The 22,464-nt window shown below is 42.4% G+C and overlaps 1 protein-coding gene across 1 annotated transcript; it reads left to right on the top strand.

The window, feature by feature from the left end:
* Window positions 1-470: 470 nt before the first annotated feature.
* Window positions 471-19,628, top strand: CRKL (CRK like proto-oncogene, adaptor protein). The gene is made up of 3 exons (XM_063454502.1): window positions 471-1,082; window positions 3,063-3,528; window positions 17,447-19,628. The coding sequence occupies exons 1-3, from the start codon at window positions 772-774 to the stop codon at window positions 17,579-17,581; spliced, it is 912 nt and encodes a 303-aa protein (XP_063310572.1). The 5' UTR covers window positions 471-771; the 3' UTR covers window positions 17,582-19,628.
* The last annotated feature ends 2,836 nt before the right edge of the window (window positions 19,629-22,464 follow it).

The raw sequence follows: 22,464 nt of genomic DNA, 5'->3' as shown, positions 1-22,464 counted from the left end.
ACATATGCCCCAAGAGACCTTAACACCAATTTTGGCACTGCTACACTTTTTTTGTCTAACAAGTGAGTAATGTGGTATTCTGGGTGGCGTTGTAGAATGTAATTTGCCAAAATTAGCTCTGTAAGGGAGGTGTCATTGTGAATGTGAAGCGATGTCGTCACGCGTCCATGAGGTGGGGTGTGGGCAGGAGAACCAATGAATAGAGGAGACACGGAGCAGGACGGTGAGACCGTAGGCTGTGCTTATCTATGATGTATTATGACCCTTCCGGCATCCCGTTGTACAGATACATTGACGGGCTTGTGAGCTTCGCTTCAGTATGAAATAACTACTCGCCCGACCAATCACGGTGTAAGGATGCAGCGGGCCTGGCTGTGATTGGACAATGCCAAGACAGGCACCTATTTTACTTGAAAAAAAAAAAAAAAAGCCTGGCAGATGGGGCGGGTACAATAGAGGGTCACGCGCCTGCTGCTCATTGGCCGCGCGTTCTGACTGACGTACTTCCGCTTGGCTGTATGTGAAAGCCCGCTGTCCGGACGCCATTTTTATTGTCTCCCAAGTCTCGCAGAGGGAAGCAGGAAGGAGATTCGGTGCGGAATACACGTATTGTTCGCGCGGGCCTGACAGGACCTGCAGCTTCCGGCGTGAACATGAGTCTCGGGGCCGCCGAGGAGCCCGTGTGCTTTTGAGCGGTACCTCGCGCACCCTCCCTCCAACCGCCGTATTTATTAACCTCCGCCCCCTCCCCGAGCGATCGCTTCCTCCAAGATGTCGTCCGCCCGCTTCGATTCCTCGGACCGCTCGAGCTGGTACTTCGGGCCGGTGTCGCGGCACGAGGCCCAGTCGCGGTTGCAGGGCCAGCGGCACGGCGTGTTCCTGGTGCGAGACTCGTCCACCTGCCCCGGGGATCACGTGCTGTCCGTGTCCGAGAACTCGCGGGTCTCTCACTACATCATCAACTCGCTGCCCGGCCGCCGCTTCAAGATCGGGGACCAGGAGTTCGACAACCTGCCGGCCCTGCTGGACTTCTACAAAATCCACTACCTGGACACCACCACCCTGATCGAGCCGGCACCCAGGTGAGAGTCTCCTCAATACCGGCAGCCCCAGGGCCGTGTGTCAGCCATGGATGGAGTGCTGTCACTGTATTACACTCCCCGTGCGAGGAACACCCGATACAGGCTTTACAGTCTATACCACTTAACGTCCATCTCCTAAGCCTAATGGCCAAGTGTTTGTTTCACCAAAGAGTTGAGATTTATTTATAAAGTGTTTTACCAGGAAAAATACATTGAGCTCTCTCTCTCTCTTTGTCAAGTATGTCCTAGGCCCACAAATATTGCATTGTTAAAATTGTATGCATGTAACACAGAACTGGTAAGAAATATAACCAACCATAATTACAGGTGCATTCTGTATTTCAGATATGGTAACTGAGATTTGGTACAATGACCGTATGTCTAATAGACATTAGTCAGTGACCTGAGTTGGTGGAATTTAAAAAAAGTGTGTGTATATGTATATATATATATATATATATATAATGTTACTGGTAAATTTCTGTTTTTCCCTTTTCCCTCCAATCATGAACATTGGGCTGTATTCTTTCTACTCTTGGGGGGGGGGGGGGAACAAAAATTATTTCAGCGATGAGGTGCAAACCTGATTGGTTTATAGTGACAGCTTTTTATATAAGTGGCTCACTGGATCTTGTAATTCATTGGGACATTCCCTGCATAACGTGGGATGTGAGTCATGCTTTTCATTCACAAGTTTTATATGCAGCACTCTGCTTCCGTTGGTTTTCATGTCTAAGATCAGTTATACAAATAGGCAATATATAATTGAAATAAGCTGCTGTGCATTAAATGATCTAAAGTTTGAAATAGATTATTCTACATTCCATTGTTCAACTGCACTTTAACTGTAATGCAGTTGATGTGGTGTTAGCGTGTGCCATGCCTTAACTGTTTAGGGTACATGTTATTGGTTTTAAAGTTTTGTGGACAGCTTTTATAGATTATTGAAAACATTACTTGAACGTATTGTGAACGAAATACCTGCAGTCCAAATAAATATTTAAATAGAATTAGGTTCCTATTTGTTCCATTAAGCAGTCTATCAAACATGAGTTTGGAATCTTCTGACTTGTTTTGCAAGATTTTTCCCTAAAGTAGGTCATTTTCAGTAAAAAAAAAACCAACACAATTTAGTGGTGTCGCCAGACCCTTGGAGGTCTGAGTCTTCTGGCATAGTCAGTGAGAAACTGCAGAGAAAAGTCCTTAGACTTTTGGACTTTGTGTTTTTGTTACTTTCATGCTATAGTCAGCATCAAATAGAACTCAACTCTGGGTTAACAAAACAAGTTGCTGATGTGAAAGATGTTTGTTTCAGAATCACTGTTACTGACACTCAACTGTGCAAATAATGCTGATTGCCCATTACTGTTTGTTAGTTGCACATGCATCAGTTGACACAAATCAATGTAGTCTAGAATCAATCAAAAAGTAGGACAATGTCTCTGGAAAATGAGGGTAAAGTTTGTTAGAGTTCAGCATTTTCGTTATGTTTATTTTTAACCTTACATATATACCTGCCATTGTACAGTATATGCTGTGCATTGTTGTTATTGCACATCTTTTGTACTAAATGTTTCAAGTATAATATATGCATGTATACATACAAGGATTGCTTTATTTTTTGCTTTGCAACGCAGAACAGTTGGAAAACTGGGACTTTAGCAGATCAAGAGGATAATCTAATTGGCTTCATATATGCTATAGTCATTATCTTAAATTCATTAAATGAGATTACGGAGTATTTGGCTAAAGAGATTATTCTTCCATGAGCTATGTGGCTAGTATCAGATACAGATTCACATTGTCTTCTGTAGTAGTAGGCTTTTATGATAAAACAAATGTGTATAAATATTGTTTTCATTGTATCAAACATAACTTGTGCAAAGCATGCCTTATTTTAACACCATTCACCAAAAGTGCAGTGACACCTGTAGTACACATTAATTTATATTTGTACTGATCTCATGTCTACCCATCTAGGTTTCCAAGCCCACCTGTAGGCACAGGTCCAGCCCCTACTCTACCTTCATCTGAGGAAAACTTAGAATATGTGCGGACTCTTTATGACTTTCCTGGAAATGATGCAGAGGATCTACCCTTTAAGAAAGGTGAAATTCTAATCATTGTAGAAAAGCCAGAGGAACAATGGTGGAGTGCCCGCAATAAAGACGGTCGTGTTGGAATGATCCCTGTACCTTATGTTGAAAAGCTTTCTCGTCTTTCTATCCATGGGAAATTGGGAAATAGGAATTCCAATAGCTATGGTATCCCAGAGCCAGCACATGCCTATGCTCAACCTCAGACCCCTAGCCCTCTGCCAGCATCCAATACACCACCTGGTGCAGTCATCACCCCTTTACCTTCAACGCAGAATGGACCTGTCTATGCGAAAGCAATTCAGAAAAGAGTTCCATGTGCTTATGACAAGACTGCTTTAGCATTAGAGGTAAGTTGCTTGCATTAGTGATGGTACTCTATACGTTTCAGGCAAAATAGATCTTTTTAGTCAGTTGTCTTTAATACACAACATTGCATACACACAAACTGCAGTACTTGTTCTGTAAGTGCTCATTTATCAAACATGTCTCAATATGTTGCTAGAGGAGTATGAACAGTATGACACACAACATTACTGTTTTGAGACTGATGTTCTGGCAATGAAGTCAGCATGTCAGCGTTGGCATTTCCAAGCTGTATAACTGGTATTATCAAAGGTGGTATGATGGAATCTTCGACAGGGTGGTGTTAAAATAGTGTGAATCCCATGAACCTCTAATCACAGGATATTAGGTGCAGAATGACCTTAAAGGGTTACTCCTATCGCCACTAGAGTGAGTTGACTTGGTCATGGTTGTAAGAGTATGCACATGCTGAGTCGCCTGTACTTTTGTGCCAGGGTCTAGTTGCACCCACAGCACTTGTGACTTTGACAGCCTGGATCTCTGTTATGTAAAATCTGCATATTTTATGTTTTCAGTGCGCACTTTTGGTGACAAATGTCCTTTGCATGCAGTGCGTCTGTAAGGAAAGATTTCTCCTCTTGTTCCCACCCGCCATCGCTGACACAGATGTGTTTTCTTTTGTTTTTCTTTGCATTTTGTCAAATCCTCCTTGCCTGCTCAGAGAGTGCACGTGTCCTGAGATGGCAACATGCTCCTATAATGGGCTTCTATATGAGATGCCTGTGATTGAACCTTGCACGGCTGCCTTGACATTGTGTGTGTGTGTGTGTGTGTGTGTGTGTGTGTGTGACCTAAAGTATAATGCCAACTAGGGCAGTAATCTTTAAAATAGACACTTAAAGAAAAAAATATAATAAAAAATTGGTGTAACCTTTTTAATGTCTCTTAAAGGACCACTATAGGCACCCAGACCACTTCAGCTCAATGGAGTGGTCTGGGTGCCAGGTCCCTCTAGTATTAACCCTGCAGCTGAAAACATAGCGGTTTCAGAGAAACTGCTATGTTTCACTGAGGGTTAATCCAGCCACTAGAGGCGCTTCCACGAAAATCAGTGAGAAGACGCTGGACGTGCATAGGAAAGAATTGAGTAGTGCTTTCCTATGGGCGGTTTGAATGCGCGCTCTTGCCACGCATTCGGATCTGACGTTGCCAGGGGGTGGAGCATTCACCAGCAGAGGGAGCCCAGTGCTGGAAAAAGGTAAGTGGCTGAAGGGGTTTTAATCCCTTCAGCCCTGAGGGGGGGGGGGGGGGAGGACCTAATGACCATATAGTGCCAGGAAAACGTTTGTTTTCCTGGCACTATATAGTGGTCATTTAAAGGCGTTTAGATTAACTTTAATTTTATATGTTCACTAGGTTTGGAGCAGTTTAAATGCTGAGGTGAACCGCCATAAAAGGGTCTCTTTAATGGTTTATGAATTAAAATGTTTTTAACACACGATACAATATCCTTACTGAGCCCAGCCGATATAATTTTATAAATATTTGACAAATGGCAATCATGACATTCAATTTGCATGAATCTCCTATTGCATACTCTGGCTATAGCACCTCCATTGTGTTCAGTACCCAGTAGATAATTTTAAAACTAAATCTAACCACATGGTGTTGTATGGTTTCCCATAAGGTGCAAATTCAATCACTGATAAATGCAACATGCTGCATGTTATCCCCCAAAAAATTGCTTCCCTTTTTTTCCCCATCTGCAGAATCCTGTTGTACTTCACGGATTTAAAGGACCACTCTAGGCACTCAGACCACTTCAGCTTAATGAAGTGGTCTGGGTGCCAGGTCCAGCTAGGGTTAACCCATTTTTTTTTATAAACATAGCAGTTTCAGAGAAACTGCTATGTTTATTAATGGGTTAAGCCTTCCCCCTAATCCTCTAGTGGCTGTCTTATTGACAGCCGCTAGAGGCGCTTGCGTGATTCTCACTGTGAAAATCAGTGAGAGCACGCAAGCGTCCATAGGAAAGCATTGTAAATTGCCGACGGGGCGGAGAGGAGGAGAGCTCCCTGCCCAGCGCTGGAAAAAGGTAAGTTTTACCCCTTTTCCCCTTTCCAGAGCCGGGCGGGAACGGGACCCTGAGGGTGGGGGCACCCTCAGGGCACACTATAGTGCCAGGAATAAAAGTGTTTTCCTGGCACTAGAGTGGTCCTTTAAAGTGAATGCGTTTTTACTTTCTGAAACTCAAAATGGCACCATTTTGATTGTCATGCTAGCAAGATAGTATAAAATATTGAGATTTTTCTTTTAACAGGAGGTTAGTCTCTCTATTGAAAATATTATTTTCTAACCTGGTACAAGATTTTTTTTTTTTCCCCCTCTTCTCTTCCTCTTTATATATGTTTCCATTTGCTTATCTCTGCTTTATGTAATTGGGGGGTTGATGTTGCTCTATATTGCTTAGTTTAGAAAGTATAGCAATTAGTAAAACCAAATCACTAATGTCTCTTGTGTTTAAAATTCTAATTAGATTTGTTCTTGGCAGAATGAACCAATTTACAAAGTTAAAATGCATAAGTAGGTCGTTTTGTTCTGAACAAGATCATGAAATCCCAGAACGGATGTAGCTCAAAACTGGCAGTCCCAGGAATACATTGTAGTAACTGTTTCGTGGCATTGTTTGAGGTATCTTAAATTGAAGCGTGGTGACCCTATTTATGGAAGTCCTATTCCAGTCTGACACAACTACTTAAAATGGATTACGTTCCAATGTCTAAACCTTAGTAAGCCGTTTAGCTTCGGTGTCATGACTGCTTTTATAACTTCAGTTGCAAAAGTTGTGGCATACAGACTATGTATACAGTATAGTAAACTGAAAAGATTTGTTTGCTCTATAGGCATGCATCCAGCCAAGAATTGCCAGTTACAGGTAGTTCAGGTTGTGTTAAGGTAAAGAAACAAACACCATTACTCCAAACTGTGAAAGTGTTTAGTCAAGTTGTCAAAAGCCAGTCGATTCTATAGGACCCAGAGCCATGTCTCTTGCCTCAGATATAACCAGGAATTTCCTTACCTCATTATTTGTGTATGTATTTGGATGCCATGCAGTTATTGAAGATTTGGCTGAGTGCTGTTAACCTTTTTTCAGTCCATAGTGATTTGGCACTATAGGTGTTTAAATTTTTTTATTTTGTTTTCTCCCCTCCTCAATTCACACCTGGCAAATCTTGCAGTAGCTCTGCACTCATTGCACTTTAGTCCCCTTGGGGCACCATAACTTCATTACCAAGAATTGCCAGCCTTGTGAATGGGGGGGTCACTGGTTGAGCGTTTCAGCTGACTGCGCTCAACCAATCAGTGGCGCCTTCCTATTGGCACTCCAAACTTCCTCGGACCATAACTTCATCTGCCTCACTGCAGTCTGTTCTTTTTCACAAATACAAATATTACTAAAATGTATCAGGTTTTTTGAAAATTCTTGCTAGGTAATTTCCTTTTAATCAGTTCAGAGAATCACTATGCTTATTGTCAATGACTTTGTAACATTTTGTTTGCAAAAATGCTAGTTTATGTGCGTTTTGAACTGAACCTGTGCTTCTGCCATCACTAAACTGTTACTTTACTAATGTTACTTTCTATTAACGGACCACTATAGGCGCCCAGACCACTTCAGCTCAATTAAGTGGTCTGGGTGCTAGGTCCATCTAGTGTTAACCCTGCAGCTGTAAGCATAGCAGTTTTAGAGAAACTGCTATGTTTACAATAGGGCTAATCCAGCCTCTAGGGGCTGTCTCACTGACAGCCGCTAGAGGCGCTTCTCACTGTGAAAATCAGTGAGAAGACGCTGGCCGTCCATAGGAAAGCATTGAGAAGTACTTTCCTATGGACTGTTTGAAGGCGAGCGTGCATAAGGCTATCCTATTCTTAAGTTTAGGCCAGGGACTAATGAAAGTATTTAGGAAACAGGGCAGACTAGATGGGCCAAACTTTTCTTATCTGCTGTCACATTCTCTTTCTTAAGGCTAGCTTCCCCACTGTGTACTTAAAGGCAGTCTTTCACTTGCAGCAACTATGCTGTGTGCACACATGCAACATAATTTCTTGGGTTCAACTTTTTTGTTCCTGTAAGACTATTTAATGTGACACTAATGGTGTATTGTTTAAAGTATAGAGAACATTCCATAGAACTGAGAAGTTAAAAATAGTAAGGAGCCAATAACTCCCCCCCCCCCCCCCCCTCCCCCCCCCTTAATGTGGGCTTAAATTCTTAGCACCTTTCATACAAAAAATACCACTACTCAAATACACATTAAGGAAATGAATATTTGTGCGCAAGTGTATTGTTTTAGTGGCTTGTTAATGTTTATATAGTGGTATGTAGATGAACATATTTATATACAAGCGGGGCTCGACAAATCTTAGGGCACCCTGGCGACTACAAATTATGCCCTGGCGTCTTTGATTTGTCTTTTACCTAAAGTGGCCGGCTGGGCAAACAATGAAGCTGACCCGCTGCCTGCCTGCGGGAGCATGGGGTGGCCGGCTCAGGGAGCATTGTAGTTTCCTAAGCTGACCGCCTCCATGTAGCCCAGGACGGACGACTTTAAAAACTTTATAGCCGTCCACCCAGGAGAGCATAGTGGCAGCCGCCCTGGTTTCTTGGAGGCGGCAGGTTCGGGCAGTGTGCGCGGGAGCAGTGATCTTCCTGTTGTGTCTACCTGCCACCCTCTGATCACGTGATTTTGGTAATGTCCAAGGGTCAAACATGCAATATTATGTGGAGGTTTTAAACACTGTGATTTATTGTCATAAGCAACAGGAGTGGACCCCACATCAGTGCTATGCATAAGGCCAACAATGAGCAGCCTAAGAACTGGGAAACTCCAGTGGGAAAGTACTGCCTAGTTTCAAAAGGAACACTATATTGTGTTGAGAATACAAACCTATATTCCTTAACAAAAACAATTATTCCTTAGTTATTGTGCCCTATTTGCAGGTTTTGTTTTAGGTTTGTCTCCCACAACTTCATCTGGCTCTTAAGCTGATGGATCCAGCACTCCTTGTAGAGGAGTGTTGAAAACTAATGTACAGCAAGCGCCTTGCATTTAACTAGGTTCTTCATATATTGAATCTAGTGCTTTTCTATGAACTTCCTCCTTATGTTGGCACGTTTTTCATGGTCAGTGCAGTGACGCATCTAGTCCAAATAGTCACTAGAGGTAAAAAACCTTGACTGATCTCCATTGCAGTGTTAAAATGTAAGGACTAATTCACTCAGACCACTTCATTGAGATGCATTCGGTTTGTGCCTTTAGTAGTCCTTTAACCCCTTAAGGACCAAACTTCTGGAATAAAAGGGAATCATAATATGTCACACATGTCATGTGTTCTTAAGGGGTTAAGGTAGTGAGTGTTGGCAGGTTTAAGTGTGTGTGTGTGTGTGTACACGATAAAAGAACATTTGGTCTGTTACGCCACAATAGCTGCAAGAGACCATTCAACAGCGAGTAATAACATGGCATAAAGATTGTTGTGCACAATTTTTAAGTATAATACAGGTTTAAGAACAGGCATGTCATAGGGTGAGAACACATAAGAATTAGTGATAGCTTGCTCGGCTTCAAAAACAGTCTATTGCAATGTGGTAGATTACAAGCAATGGGTATGCGTTTAGCGATTTGTGTAAGATAAAAATGTACAGGGAACAAAAAATTTAACATGCCTAGTAAGTTTTGTAGGCTGCCTGTCTATAGAGGTTAAGGTATGAACTCTGCGTGTGTTGCAGAACCAAGGCAGCATACATGGGTTTGATCTAAGTTATACATGGGTATGTTGAGCTAGAGGTCGTTTGATCTCGAGTGAAGCTATATAGGGACTGTGAGCTCCTGTACGAGCAATCGGAAGGGGCTCACAAGGCCCAATGTATGTATACAGTCGAGGGTCATATAAGTTATGAAAAAAGAAAATGAAATAATAAAAAGAACATAAACAAAACAAAATTGACCCCAAAAGGCACTGAAACCACTAGAGGGACATAGATAACTTTGCGCCTTGGTGTCCGGCAAGGTAGTTTCGGGACGGAGGAGGTATGGACTGCTGGTCCAGCATCAGAATGCTTGTTAAGAGGGTCTACATTTCACACATTATATCCCAACAATAAACGAGTATAGTGAATAAAAACATAATAGAACCATAGCTCAGGGTATGTAGTGTCCGTGGCAATTGGCAGTAAGAGCGGTGATGTTTAGGCATATCGCCGCCACTTTGAGAGCATTATCTGGTAGGCTTAGTTCAGTCATTAGTTGTCAGTTTTGGCAGTAACGGTCCTGTACCTGTAGGCTGTCGTCTCTCCGTCTCGTTGTGTATTCATATCGGGACCGTGTGAGAGGCGGTCTCCTGTGTTCTCCGGGTACGAAGACTGGTATTCGCCGGGTCCCAGTTGTGCTGAGTGTTCGTCGGTTGGTGCACTGCTTTGAGGAGTGAGTCGGGCGGGAGGCCCAGATTCCCTAGGATTGCCGCTGCGTCCTCTAGCTTATGAACTGGGTAAGAGTTCCCCTCGTGGGTGATCAGGGTTTGGGCTGCCCGCCACCGGTAGGTGATGGTGTGTGAGCGAAGCAGCGTTGTGAGAGGCTGCAGAGATCTCCGCCACTTTAGCGTTTCCCCGGATAAGTCCGCATAAAAGGTGAGGGAAGAGGTTTCAAAAGTATAAGGTGAGTGTCCACGTAGGGCAGTCATGACTGCTGCTTTTTCCTGTTTGGACTGGAAGCAGACTATTAGATCCCTGGGAGCTTCGTTAGGAGCTCTCTGTGGTTTGGGTATTCTGAATAGGCTCTCAAGAGTTATCAGTTTTGCCTGTTTCGGGGATAGTATTGAGCACAGGAGGCGTCTCACGAAGTGCGGTAATTCTGTGTACGGCACCATCTCCACTACCCCTCTGATCTTGAGGTTCGTGGATCGCCTTGCATCCTCCATGGACGTGACTTTTCTCTCCAGGGCGGTGTGGTGTGCCCTCAGGGACTGCAGCTCTGATTCCAGGCGAGTTGTCTGTTTGGCATTGTGGGAGTCTGTTTCCAGAGCTCCCATGCGGCCTGTCAGGCCTTGAAGGTCGGCGCGGAGTCCTGCAACGTCCGCTTGTATGTCTCGCCGAAGGCCCGCCAGCAGCTCTTGGGTGTCGGCTTTGGTTACTGGCGATGAGCCATTTTTAATCGGGGGTGGCGCTGGGGTCACCTTTGGTCGTGGAGGGTCCGGTAGTAGATGGTCACCGGACTCCAGGGTGTGATCATCCGAGAAGTCGGAGTTGTCGTCGGGGTAAGACGCCATCTTGGATTGTGAGGTTCCATGTGCCTGCCGCCATAAGTCTCCAATGTTCATGCTCATGTTAGGTTTTTCCGCCTTTTGCTTCTTGGTTTTGTGTGAGTCCCGTGGATTTGTTAGATTTTGCAGAGTTTAGTGCTTATTTCAGGCAGAGTTTGCCGGAGCTCAGAGGAGATGCGACCGTTCAGGTTGGATGCTAGGCTCCGCCCCCCAGGTTTGAGTATATTTGATGCTATGTGGCTGTATTGTAGGCCTCATTTTAAAAGGCCCTGCAATGGAGACTAAATTCTGTATGTCGTAATTTTATATATATTTATTGCACTGGTCTCTGCAAAAGACCTATTTAAGGTTAACAAACTTTTAATGTATTCTAGAAGAACGGGCAGCTTTATCAGCCAGAATGCCTGAATGGAAATGAGTCAGCTTCACAGTGCACCAGTAGTTATCCAAACATTCTTAGATGAGGAAATGACACATGGCACACATATCAATTTGAGTCAGAGAAACAGTGAGTGTTCAGGTGAACTGAAGAGGGTGTGGCGTTTGAGTCAGATTTCCCTCCCCAGGGCCACAGATTCCATCCGATTATTGCGTAACAAATGGCTGTCTGTTATCTATGCATTTTAAAATGGGTTGGACTCTTGACATGTAAATTACAACAAGCAGACATTTAATAGCTATTTTCACAGGCAAGCCTGCTTAAACCTGCCTATATAGAAAAATCCCCAGGGGTATTCATATAGCAACATTCTTCAGTTTTTTGCTTCTTTTGACATACTAAAAAATAAAATGATCTTTGGGTATTTTCAAGCTAAGTAAACTCTGCTTACAAAGACCCGCTAGGTGTACATTTCCTGGTTAAATATTTTGATACATTATAATATATATTCAGTAGTTTGGTATATTTGGTACCCTACAGATTTCGGCAAACTCTGATTAATCTGAGGTTATCAATATGTTGAGGGTCACCGCTCATGCCCTGCCATCTCTCTGCTACTACAAATTAAAGGACCACTCTAGGCACCCAGACCACTTCAGCTTAATGAAGTGGTCTGGGTGCCAGGTCCAGCTAGGGAGAAACTGCTGTTTTATAAATGGGTTAAGCCTTCCCCCAAATCCTCTAGTGGCTGTCTCATTGACAGCCGCTAGAGGCGCTTGCGTGATTCTCACTGTGAAAATAAGTGAGAGCACGCAAGCGTCCATAGGAAAGCATTGTAAATGCTTTCCTATGCAACCGGCTGAATGCGCGCAGCTCTTGCCGCGCGTGCGCATTCAGCCGACGGGCGGAACGGAGGAGGATCGGAGGCAGAGAGCTCCCCGCCCAGTGCTGGAAAAAGGTAAGTTTTACCCCTTTTCCCCTTTCCAGAGCTGGGCGGGTGGGGGCACCCTCAGGGCACTATAGTGCCAGGAAAACAAGTGTTTTCCTGGCACTATAGTGGTCCTTTAATGGCATTATTTGCCATGATAGCCAGTGAGTGGTTTTCAGCAGCTAGAGCTGTAAACTCTGACTGCAATAGCCAGATATATGGTTTCTGCAGATGTTTTGTAAATTTTTTTTTTATATATATATATTTTAATAGTAGGTAATCTGTTTTGTGGTTTTTCAGTTTTCTTAGGATGCAGAATGGCCTATAATACTAAATTTACTTGCACAATTTATGTCTGAGCCTAAATCAGAAGGAAATTGTGTGCAAGATTGAAAATGATTAATGACCTGGAGGATAGAAATGGTAATTTAAAGGGACTATACTCACCAGAACAAACTGTAGTTGTTCTGGTGACTATAATCCGTAAACCAGGTTTTTCTATCAGCCTAGTAATAACTCCACTGGCCACTTCTTAGATGGCTGCTAGAGGCGCTTCTTAGGGCAGCGCTGCACTCTAAAGCACTAACCTTCAGTGTCTCCACCCACTGCATGGAGACACTGAACTTTCCTTTTATAGAGATGCATTGATTCAATTAACTTCTGAGGCCATACAGATTGGCCATGGCTGTGTTTGGCTTGTGCTGGATCTGCCCCAGATCTGCCTCATTTACAGTATCAGCCAATCAAATGCTTTTGTATGGAAAAGCTTTGTGATTGGCTGAAATCACCAATTCTGATTTCTGCCAAGCAGGCAGATCAGGGCCAGACTCTGCAGCAGACTGGTATAAAAGTAAGATTTTACTATACTGAGGAAGACCTGGGGGGAGCAGGACGGTGTTTTTTTTTTTATTTTTATTGTACATAGTGATAGACATACAAGCTTGTGGTGCCCCAAAATCGAGGGTCCAGCTGTCCATTTCCTCTGCACCGGGCGTTGGAGCGTCCATTTCCTCTGCACCGGCCGTGCTTATAGCCCGCATACGGTGCTTGGGTGATTCTCACTTCAAATGTGTCATGTTTGGTTTACTGTTAAAGCACCTGAGTGTCACCAGTAGCTTGGTAGTCCTTATGTGTCTTGCACATGCTATAGTTTGTTTTTTCGCTGTATTTGCCGGTAAAAGCAGGAGCTGTCAACAGGAGTCCACCCAGCTCTGCGGTCAGGCCTCACCCCATTAGATAGTGTTTTTAACACTATAGTATCAGGAAGATGGTTTTTGTTCTTCACCCTATAGTATTTCTTTAATATTACAAAGCTGTGAGTACCAGAAGGAAATGAGTCACCTGTCCCTGGTGCTGTTAAGGCACAAATGCCACTTCTGAGTATTTCTCATAAACATTGAATCTTTACAAAAGAAATTCCACTGCAATGTGTTTTTTTGTTTAGTTTTTTTTTAGTTTTTTTTTTTTAGGCGGTCTCAAAAAATATTTTTGCAGTGACAGACATTACAGCTTGTAAACATTATTGGGGCTTGTGCAAAAGCCTAGCTTCAAGAGATACACTGGTTTTTCAGTGATACAGAAAAAAGATAATAGTTTTGTTAGGCATACATTCGTTGTTCGGGAGCCCCGCCTTTACTTTCTGCGTCTTTTGAAGCCGCAGTCCATCAGTGTTTTTCCCTTTTTATAAACACAATAAACTTCAAAACCTGGAAACACCATAATTGGTTTCCTTAAGATAACACGAAAATCTAAAACTTTGCATCATAACCTGTTCTATTTGTCTTGTAGTTATTATTCTCTCCCCCCCCCCCCCCCGATTCTGAGCGCCTTAGTGGAGCATTACGTTTTTTGCGTGAGCTGTGTGATGTCTGATCGTTTATACTTTGCCCTGTCCAATGTTGGGCCCTTGTGCCCTCTTCTGTGCCGCCTTCCTACAATACATCTACCCAGTATCATGGCTGTGAGTCCACCTTATGAAGAGCGTGAGAGACCTAGTATATTGCTCTTGGTTAGCCCTCCTGGTCCTAGATTGTTGTATGGCTTTGGGCTTGTGTGTTTTACGCTCCCTACTGTGTAACTTTTGTCCCCCTCCCCCCCCCTCTATCCCCCCCCCCCTTTTTTGTGTATAGTTGCCCTCTTCTGTGAGGAAAAGACAAAGAGAGAGGAGGGAAAGTTTAGTTGTAGGTATCAGGGAGGGGCGGGTAGGTAGCGGGCCCAAGGGGTGGGGGACTTGCCGGGCGCGCCCGTTGCACCTGTGTATGGCGGTGCCTCCTAGGTTGGCTCTTGTGTCTCATGGTGTGCGCGCCATTCTTTCTAGATATTCCTCCCACGGTTGCCACACCTTTTGAGAAGGTGCCCATTTCTTTGTGGAATTTTGACTGACCACTCCATAAGTTAGTAACATGACATCAGCAGTAGGCTGACATGCATTGATGTTCATCTGCAAGAGCACACACCCAGAGGCTGTTCTCTTGTTGTACATCAGCATGGAGTCTTTGCCACCTACCATCACAATTCAGTTTTCATATCCGTTTCGCATAAAACTATACCATGGCTAGCAATTTCTGTAGCACAATAGATCAAATAGGCATTAAATTATGTAAAGTACAAAATGCCATGACGGGTACCCTTTAATAGAAACCATTATCCTGCACATTTTTCAAATACCTATTTAATCTCATTGCTAGTGTGCAAGATAATGTATGGGGTTAATACAGGATCTTCCCTATACTTCCGTCTTCTGCATCAGTGAGCATTCAAAGATGTGACTATATGAATATTTACATAGGCTGAAAAGAGACAAATGTGTCATCTACCTTTCTCACATCTGTTTTGCTGTTGAGCCAAAAGAAGTTAAAAACACCAGTTTGAAGCACTTTAGATTTTTTGTTTTTTACTATGCAGTGGCATTGCAACATTTTTCTTATATATTCATAAATGCATTGCGTTGGAAATTTAGTGAAGGCTATGGGGCCATCTCCAGTTTATTTGTGCAATAATTTGTTTGGTCATTGAACAGTCTTTGGTCAATTCTTTGCTATTTAGATCTTAAAAGAGTACTCCACACACTTAAAAGGACCACTATAGGCACCCAGACCACTTCAGCTTAATGAAGTGGTCTGGGTGCCAGGTCCATCTAGGATTAACCCTTTCTGCTGTAAACCTAGCCGTTTCAGAGAAATTGCTATGTTTACTTTAGAGTTAATCCAGCCTCTAGAGGCGCTTCTCACTGATTTTTCACAGTGAGAAGATGCTAGCGTCCATAGGAAAGCATTGATAATGCTTTCCTATGGGCTGGCTGCGCGCGGCTCTTGCCAAGCATGTGCATTCAGCCAATGACTGGGAAAGGAGGCGGAGAGACCCCACCGTCGAGGGAGCCCGGCGCTGGAGAAAAAGTATGGGTTTAACCCCTTCCTCACCCTAGAGCCTGGCGAGAGGGGGACCCTAAGGGTGGGAGGGACATAGAGACCCTATAGTGCCAGGAAAATGTCCTGGCACTATAGTGGTCCTTTAAAGCACTTTTTTTCTTCTAATTTCAATAGAAATTGTCGCTTTAATAAATGAAACTTGTTACAACCACCTAGCTGTCACAACAATCCATCCTATTACTCCTTGGTTGTTCAGCTCAGTGGGAGCTAATATCAAGAGACAGGCGATTTAACTCCAGATGCGGCTGCAATCCCCTTCTCAGTTGTCTTGAGTGTTCCTAGATTGCACCGCTGCAATCTATAATGAATGCGGCAGCGAGGTTCAGTCTCCAGTCATTCAAAAAAATCATTGAAAACTCACTTCTTCAAGAAGGCATACCAATTCAACTGTTGGCAGTCAAAATTACCTACTAAGCCCTCAGTGAATACTACTTCTACCCTTTGTGTCACTATACCCCACTCCCTCTAGAATGTAAGCTCATTGAGCAGGGCCCTCCACCACTGTTCCTGTACATCCAGTTGTATGGTTACATCTACATGTCAGTCCACCCACTGTACAGTGCTACGGAATCTGATGGCGCTATATAAAAAAAAATTGCATTGCACACCTTGCAGCAGTGGGAAGTTTATTGGACAGCCAAAGAAAGTCCGGGCTGAGGAATTCTTGAAAACACTGAGATCTGCAGCTTTTGCAAGCTGTTCTAGATCTACCCCAAATGAATAAAATACAGGTCCTCACTAGGGGTATATTTTTACCCAATGTCTTTTATTTATTTTTTGTAGTGGCTTTTAAAATCACACACACACATCCTTGCACACTTCCTAAATTGTGTACAGCTTATATTTATTTTTTAAATTTCTATTATTGCACAGTTAGACTTTATCCCCTGATTTGTTTAATTGCTTGGTAGTGCTTGCAGTAGCCTCCAGTGTTAGATTAAAGGATCATCCAATATCAGCTTGAAGTGGTTTATGGGTGAGCAGTTTCCAATTTCAAAGTGGAAAAACTGTTACTTTTAGAACTAAAAGCACACTATTATGACCCTGTCCCTTTAAACATGCAATGTAAATAATTGCAGTTTCATTGCGGGGTTAAGACTGGCTTAATGGAATGGTTTTGTTGCAAAGATCATGCCCCTGTAGTCTCACTGCTCCATCATTACTTTGTTTATGAAGTCCTAGCTACACCTTCCCTGCATGTAACCTACAGTCTCCTTACACATTTCCTGTAAAGAGATCTGTTTCAATTTCTATCATTGTGCAGTCTGTCTTTAGAATTTGTCATCTTCTGCCGTTGGCAGCTTGCAGGAGTCGCCTGTGTGATAAAGTTCTATTAACAGAGCAAGAGCGCTATCCTATGTTATTGAAAATAAAACCCTCTTTGTTACGTTGGCTGTTACAGGCAGGGTAAGTGTGATTAGGGCTGCATGGACAGAAACAAGTGATTTAGCTCCTAAATGGCAGAGAAGTGAGCAATGAAACTAGTCATGACCTATACATTAAAATGACTTAAGCTAAAAATGTTTTGGTGTCCCTTTAAGATGACAAATGAGCAGCAAACAAGAATAGGTGTATGAAAGACTTTTTTCTCAGTACATGGATGCAAGATTAGGATTAGGTATTATAACAGCATTTTATTGAAGTTATTGTGCCTTCTGTGCTGGAGAAATGGTGCGTAATATTTTATCGGACAGGGGCACTAATTTAACTTGGCTGCGAGACAGATTTAAATATGCCAAATGTTATTGTGCTCTTTATGTGGAAAAGCTTTGTCTGACCTCAAAACTGTATCCCACCTTGGGAATGAAAATCATGCTATGTTGGTCACGGCAGCATTGCACCACAGCACACTTACGTTCTTGGCTTTCACGCGTTAATTTGCTTTTTTTTCTTCTTCTCACTTTTAGGTAGGTGACCTGGTGAAAGTAACACGGATGAATATCAATGGCCAGTGGGAAGGAGAGGTGAATGGTCGCAAAGGGCTTTTCCCATTCACTCACGTCAAAATTATTGACCCTCAGAATCCAGACGAAAGCGAGTGACCTGATTCTTCTCCCCTCAGAATCCTGCTGCTTCTTTCTTTCCCTCAGCCTTCTTCCAGACTCTCGAAAAATTTCTTGGCATAACCCACAACTGAATCTTTCAGACGTCTTGTTATTTGACACTTCTGAAAATAACACGCTGCAAAGTTCACCTACTGACGCATGTAACATAGCTGTGTTTGTTCATAATGCAGAGCTGCTTTTTACCATGTGCTCAATGCCCTGAACAAGCTTATGAAGTCTGGACACACTGCCAACATGGATGAGTTGCTTAGCTGTTAATTCTGCTCCTCTGTTAATTTTTGAGAACAATGGGCATTTGCGTTCTGATTTCTGATCTTTCTTGAACAGTCTAATCCTTCCCATGGAAATAATCATGTCTGAGGATGGCACGCTCTCACACCGGATTAAGTGAACAAATCTAAACTGCTGTCGTGGGAGAATCCTCTGTACCAAATTGAGGATATTTTCTATTGCGCAAGCTTGGGGTGTCACTGAACTGTGAAAAACATCCCCTTTTGAGACCTCCAGTACATCGAACAATTTAAAACTGAGGCCTTTAAACCATTTGTTCTGCTAGACATTCAGAAGATGCCTATTAACTTTCAAATGCACGGAGTACTGTGACTGTAGCTGAGAACTTTACCATTCTCCCTTTCCAAACCTATTTTATTACCTTTGTATCATGCAACATTGTGATTCACCCTCTGTGCCATTAATAAAAATAAATTAGCAGGTAGACCACTTTTGAACTTTAGTGAATGTGACTTTTTAACCAGCCTCTGTAGATCTATTAACACCTTCCACCCCCTCACCTCCCAACTCTCACTCTACTCCTGCCTCACCGGAGAATATTGAGATTAGTTTTATCAATCTGGGATAATTTATAATTGGCTTATGTACTAAATTCATTCATTGACTTCAAGGCCAGCTGTTTTCTAATTGTCCCACTACTAATGCAAACATTCCATTTATGAATATGGTAATCATTGGGAACAACAAAAATCTTTTTATGTTTGCATTTATTTGCTAAATACTTTATTGTAAACAAAGTTTATCCTAAAAATAACCACGCTGTGATTATAACAGAGCTGGAGAATTTTCTAACTTGGCTATTTCAATTTCATAGTATGTTTCAGGTCAATACAGTATTTGGGGTCCCCCATCATAAAACCCTTTGTGTTTTGTGTTAAAAAGAGCACAAAGGAAGGAGCAAGTCTAATAGTGCTGATTCTCCTTATTACAGTTTGCTCATTTCTCATAACGTTTTTAATTGTCTTGTTCATACCCATTGCAATCAGCACAAAGTTTAAATGCAGGTTGGTTAGCCTGTCTGTCACATTGCAAAACTAAGTTTTTGTGTTGCTTTCGCCTGTTACCTTGAATGTTAAATGGGGCCATAAAATTTTCTGAATTGATTCTGTTGCCTCAATGTAGTTACATTACAGAATTGCCCAAATTCTTGCTGCTTCTTCCCACGTCTAGATTTACTATCCAGATCAGAGAAAACTGTTTTGGCTATACCCTGTCTGAATATAATTATACATTTCAGTTGTTTACGAATCAGGCAGATGTTGAAAGGGAATCTGTCATTGGGACGCCTCACAAAGGTGTGAAATGTCTCATTTTATTTTTGTAAAGGGAGTAAAAATGCATTTGTGCCATTTTGTTTGCTTGTAAATTGTAATTTTATATTGTATTTACCTTTTCTGGGGACAGTGTGTTCCCTCCCCCACCTTTAATTCCTCTCCTAAGCACCATTGGTGCATTTTGCAGTTTAACTATACATTTCCAGATCATTGATGCGAAGTCCACGGGCCACAATTTGTCACACCTGTTGTATTTGTTTTTGGTAACTTTCAGAGTGGCATCCCACATAGTGTGCCCTACATAAGGGATCTTGTTTCAGTAGGTGGTTAAATGGAATACACAACGGTTTTAGGTGAAAGCTTTTAAAAATTCTTTTTTTTTTTTTTAAGGGAAGAAATAGGTTTTGAATTTAATTTTGTTCTGTAAAATTAACAGTATTAAATGACTTATATTCTTAGACTATGCTGTGGTTTTGTTTGTTTTTGGCTTTGTTTATCCCACTGTTAAATTGTGTGTGCATATAATCACCAACGCTGGATTAATTTAAGGTTTAGTAAAGTGTTGTTTTGTGAATGGACATTTGCTGCAATATGCGAATAGAAATGATAAAATAGATTACAAATCTTGTGGATACTTACTCCTTCCTGCTTACTTTGAACAACTGTGCTTTTGCTAAGAAGTATAGGATTATTTTTATACTTTGTGCCCCATGGTACTAAGCATTATTTGTATGCTACGACCCACCTATGGATGTTGATTGTATGTATGTCTTAATATCCAGTTGAAAACAAGGAGACTGGAATCATGTCACATGGTATATAACTTCAAATTGGCTTACCAGTGCCCCCTAAACCATTCTTTATTTTAACTACCCGGTACGTACATAGTCCATAGATCTCAACATAACATTAAGCAATTTTGACTTGTTGAATTGGGGGTTTAGAGTTTGAGTATTGTCACTGCTCCATGCACTTGGCCTCTGTGGGATTATTGCACAGTTAGGGCACCCAGTCCCCTTTTCCAGCTTCATAACCCTGGTATCATAGCATGTTGAGACTTTATAGAGCCTGTTTTTCCTCTCGTGCACAGATAATTTGCTATGATTCTCTGCCACACTTAAAGATAATTGTAGAGTGTCTTCTTGATGTACCCATCTCCTTCACTGTACGATAAGGCAAGTATGCGACTTAAAACCAGAACGAGCATGAGTTTTGCCTAATCGAACTTGCACAGCTTCACCGTACTCTTGATGCAAAGCTTTGGCACACTGGCAAAGGGTACTGAGGGACTCTAAGTTTAACATGGGGGATGAAGGTGCATGTGGGCCAGGAAGGGCAGATCGAGAGCTATGCATGGTATGGCACCTACACAATCTACTACTAAATTGACATGGGGGAGGAAATTGGTGTCACAAATTTTGCTTGGGGATTAAATATTGATAGTTGAGGACAGTGCTGATTGAGCGCTTTGTAGAAAGACTGATTAGATACTGCCCAGCTTCTCGTCAACCAAGTGGCAGCAAAAGTGTTAACAACTTTTTAAATTTTTTTTTTCTTTTTTTTTTTTCATTGTGGGATTTTCTCTTCCAGCAGGCTGCAGAAGTTCATTGACCAAATATCTTCAAGCAGTTTAGCTCGCACTGTTCAGTGGGTGAGCTCTAGGCATTCTCTGGAGTTTAGGCCACTCGGGAGCACTTCTTGTTTTACGTGGTGGGGGTCAAAAAGTCCAAGGGGCCAAGTTATGAAACCGAACGCTGTGAAATTAGTCTCTGCACGCCATGGATATTTTAACAAGTCCTCTTTGATCAGATGTACAGCTCATCTGACAAAAAGAGTGAAATGGCTGCTGTGATCTTGAATACTGCCTACGTTGTGGGTTTTGCAAAAATTCTATATGGATGCTTGCTTACATGTTAAGGATGGCCTATCGCATGGAGCAAGAGTAAGTCTGGATATGCATAAATAGTGAAACTGCATGTATTATAAAGTAATACACAGCAAGACTGTTTTTTTTTTTTTCTCCTGAATAGGGGCAGTACTAGAACAGGTGGGTTGTCCCTTCTCCTGAAGGCAAACCCCCTCCCCCAAAATTTAAATATTTAACTTAACCTTTCCTGCCTACTGCACCTTTATAATCCCCTGTATCCATTGTACAGCACTACAGAATTTTGCTGACGCTATATAAATAATATAATACCTGCATGGTTAGTTATTTTTGTCCCAGGAAAAGCTAGTTGTCCCTGGATCCAGGACTTTTTACACCGTGCGGTCAGCACAGGTTGCTGACTGAGGTTGGTAGCCAAAAGCTGGTGCAAGCGAAGTGGTGTGAGGGCTTCTGTTTTGTAATGTTACGTAACGCAACTGGAAGATGGCTTATGTGGGCATGTTAGGGGAGGTCCCAGGAGGACCTCCCACTGCTCTGCGCATGCATCCGTCCTGCATAGGGGAATGCATTCCCCTGAAGTTCCTATCTCGCTACTGTGCATGTACAGATCGGAACGTCGAAATGTTGGTGTAAATTTCAAATAATTGTGGTATAAAAGCAGTGCAGGACCTGTGTGACCTCAGCGGTGCTTGGCCAGAACAGGTACTGTAGTAGTCAGCCTTCCTACATGGTGGGTTAGGTGGGATCTCCATCTAATTTGAGAGGTGTGTTCTTTTCATTTTTGTCTCTTACAGAATATGTCCAGTCCTGTTTCGCCAGCTAAAGTTGAAAATGAAAAGCTGTCTGCCCATATTTCTAAAAACCCACATGCAAGGCAAAAAACTTGTTTTCAGAATGTGCGGAAATAAAGAAATGTTATCAAGGAAGATGATCCTTCCAGGGGTAAGGTTAAAAGGTTTCTTATGCACCCAAGGGATATGGAATTGTTACAGAGAGTGAGAAAAACCCAGAAAGACATGCCTTCATTGCTAAATATTTTAAGCTGCTTTTCAAACTACAAACAGAAGAGAAGTAGGAAGACCTTCCTAAAGGTGGTACAATATTCTAATAACCCCACGATTCCAATTGGTGAGGTTTCTGGTTTTAAAGGATACCATAGACAAGCAGGCTAAAACATTGAGCAGAAGAATTTTTTTCAGGCAGCAGGTTAAAGGGACAGTATAGTCACCTGAACAACTTTAGCTTAATGAAGCAGTTTTGGTGTATAGAACATGCCCCTGCAGCCTCACTGCTCAATTCTCTGCCATTTAGGAGTGAAATCCCTTTGTTTATGAACCCTAGTCACACCTCCCTGCATGTGACTTGCACAGCCTTCCATAAACACTTCCTGTAAAGAGAGCCCTATTTAG

Source organism: Pelobates fuscus, chromosome 5 (genome assembly GCF_036172605.1).
Source record: "Pelobates fuscus isolate aPelFus1 chromosome 5, aPelFus1.pri, whole genome shotgun sequence".
In the NCBI taxonomy this organism is placed as follows: domain Eukaryota; kingdom Metazoa; phylum Chordata; class Amphibia; order Anura; family Pelobatidae; genus Pelobates; species Pelobates fuscus.
The sequence above is the reverse complement of the archived record's forward strand: the minus strand, read 5'-3'. Positions and strand labels throughout refer to the sequence as shown.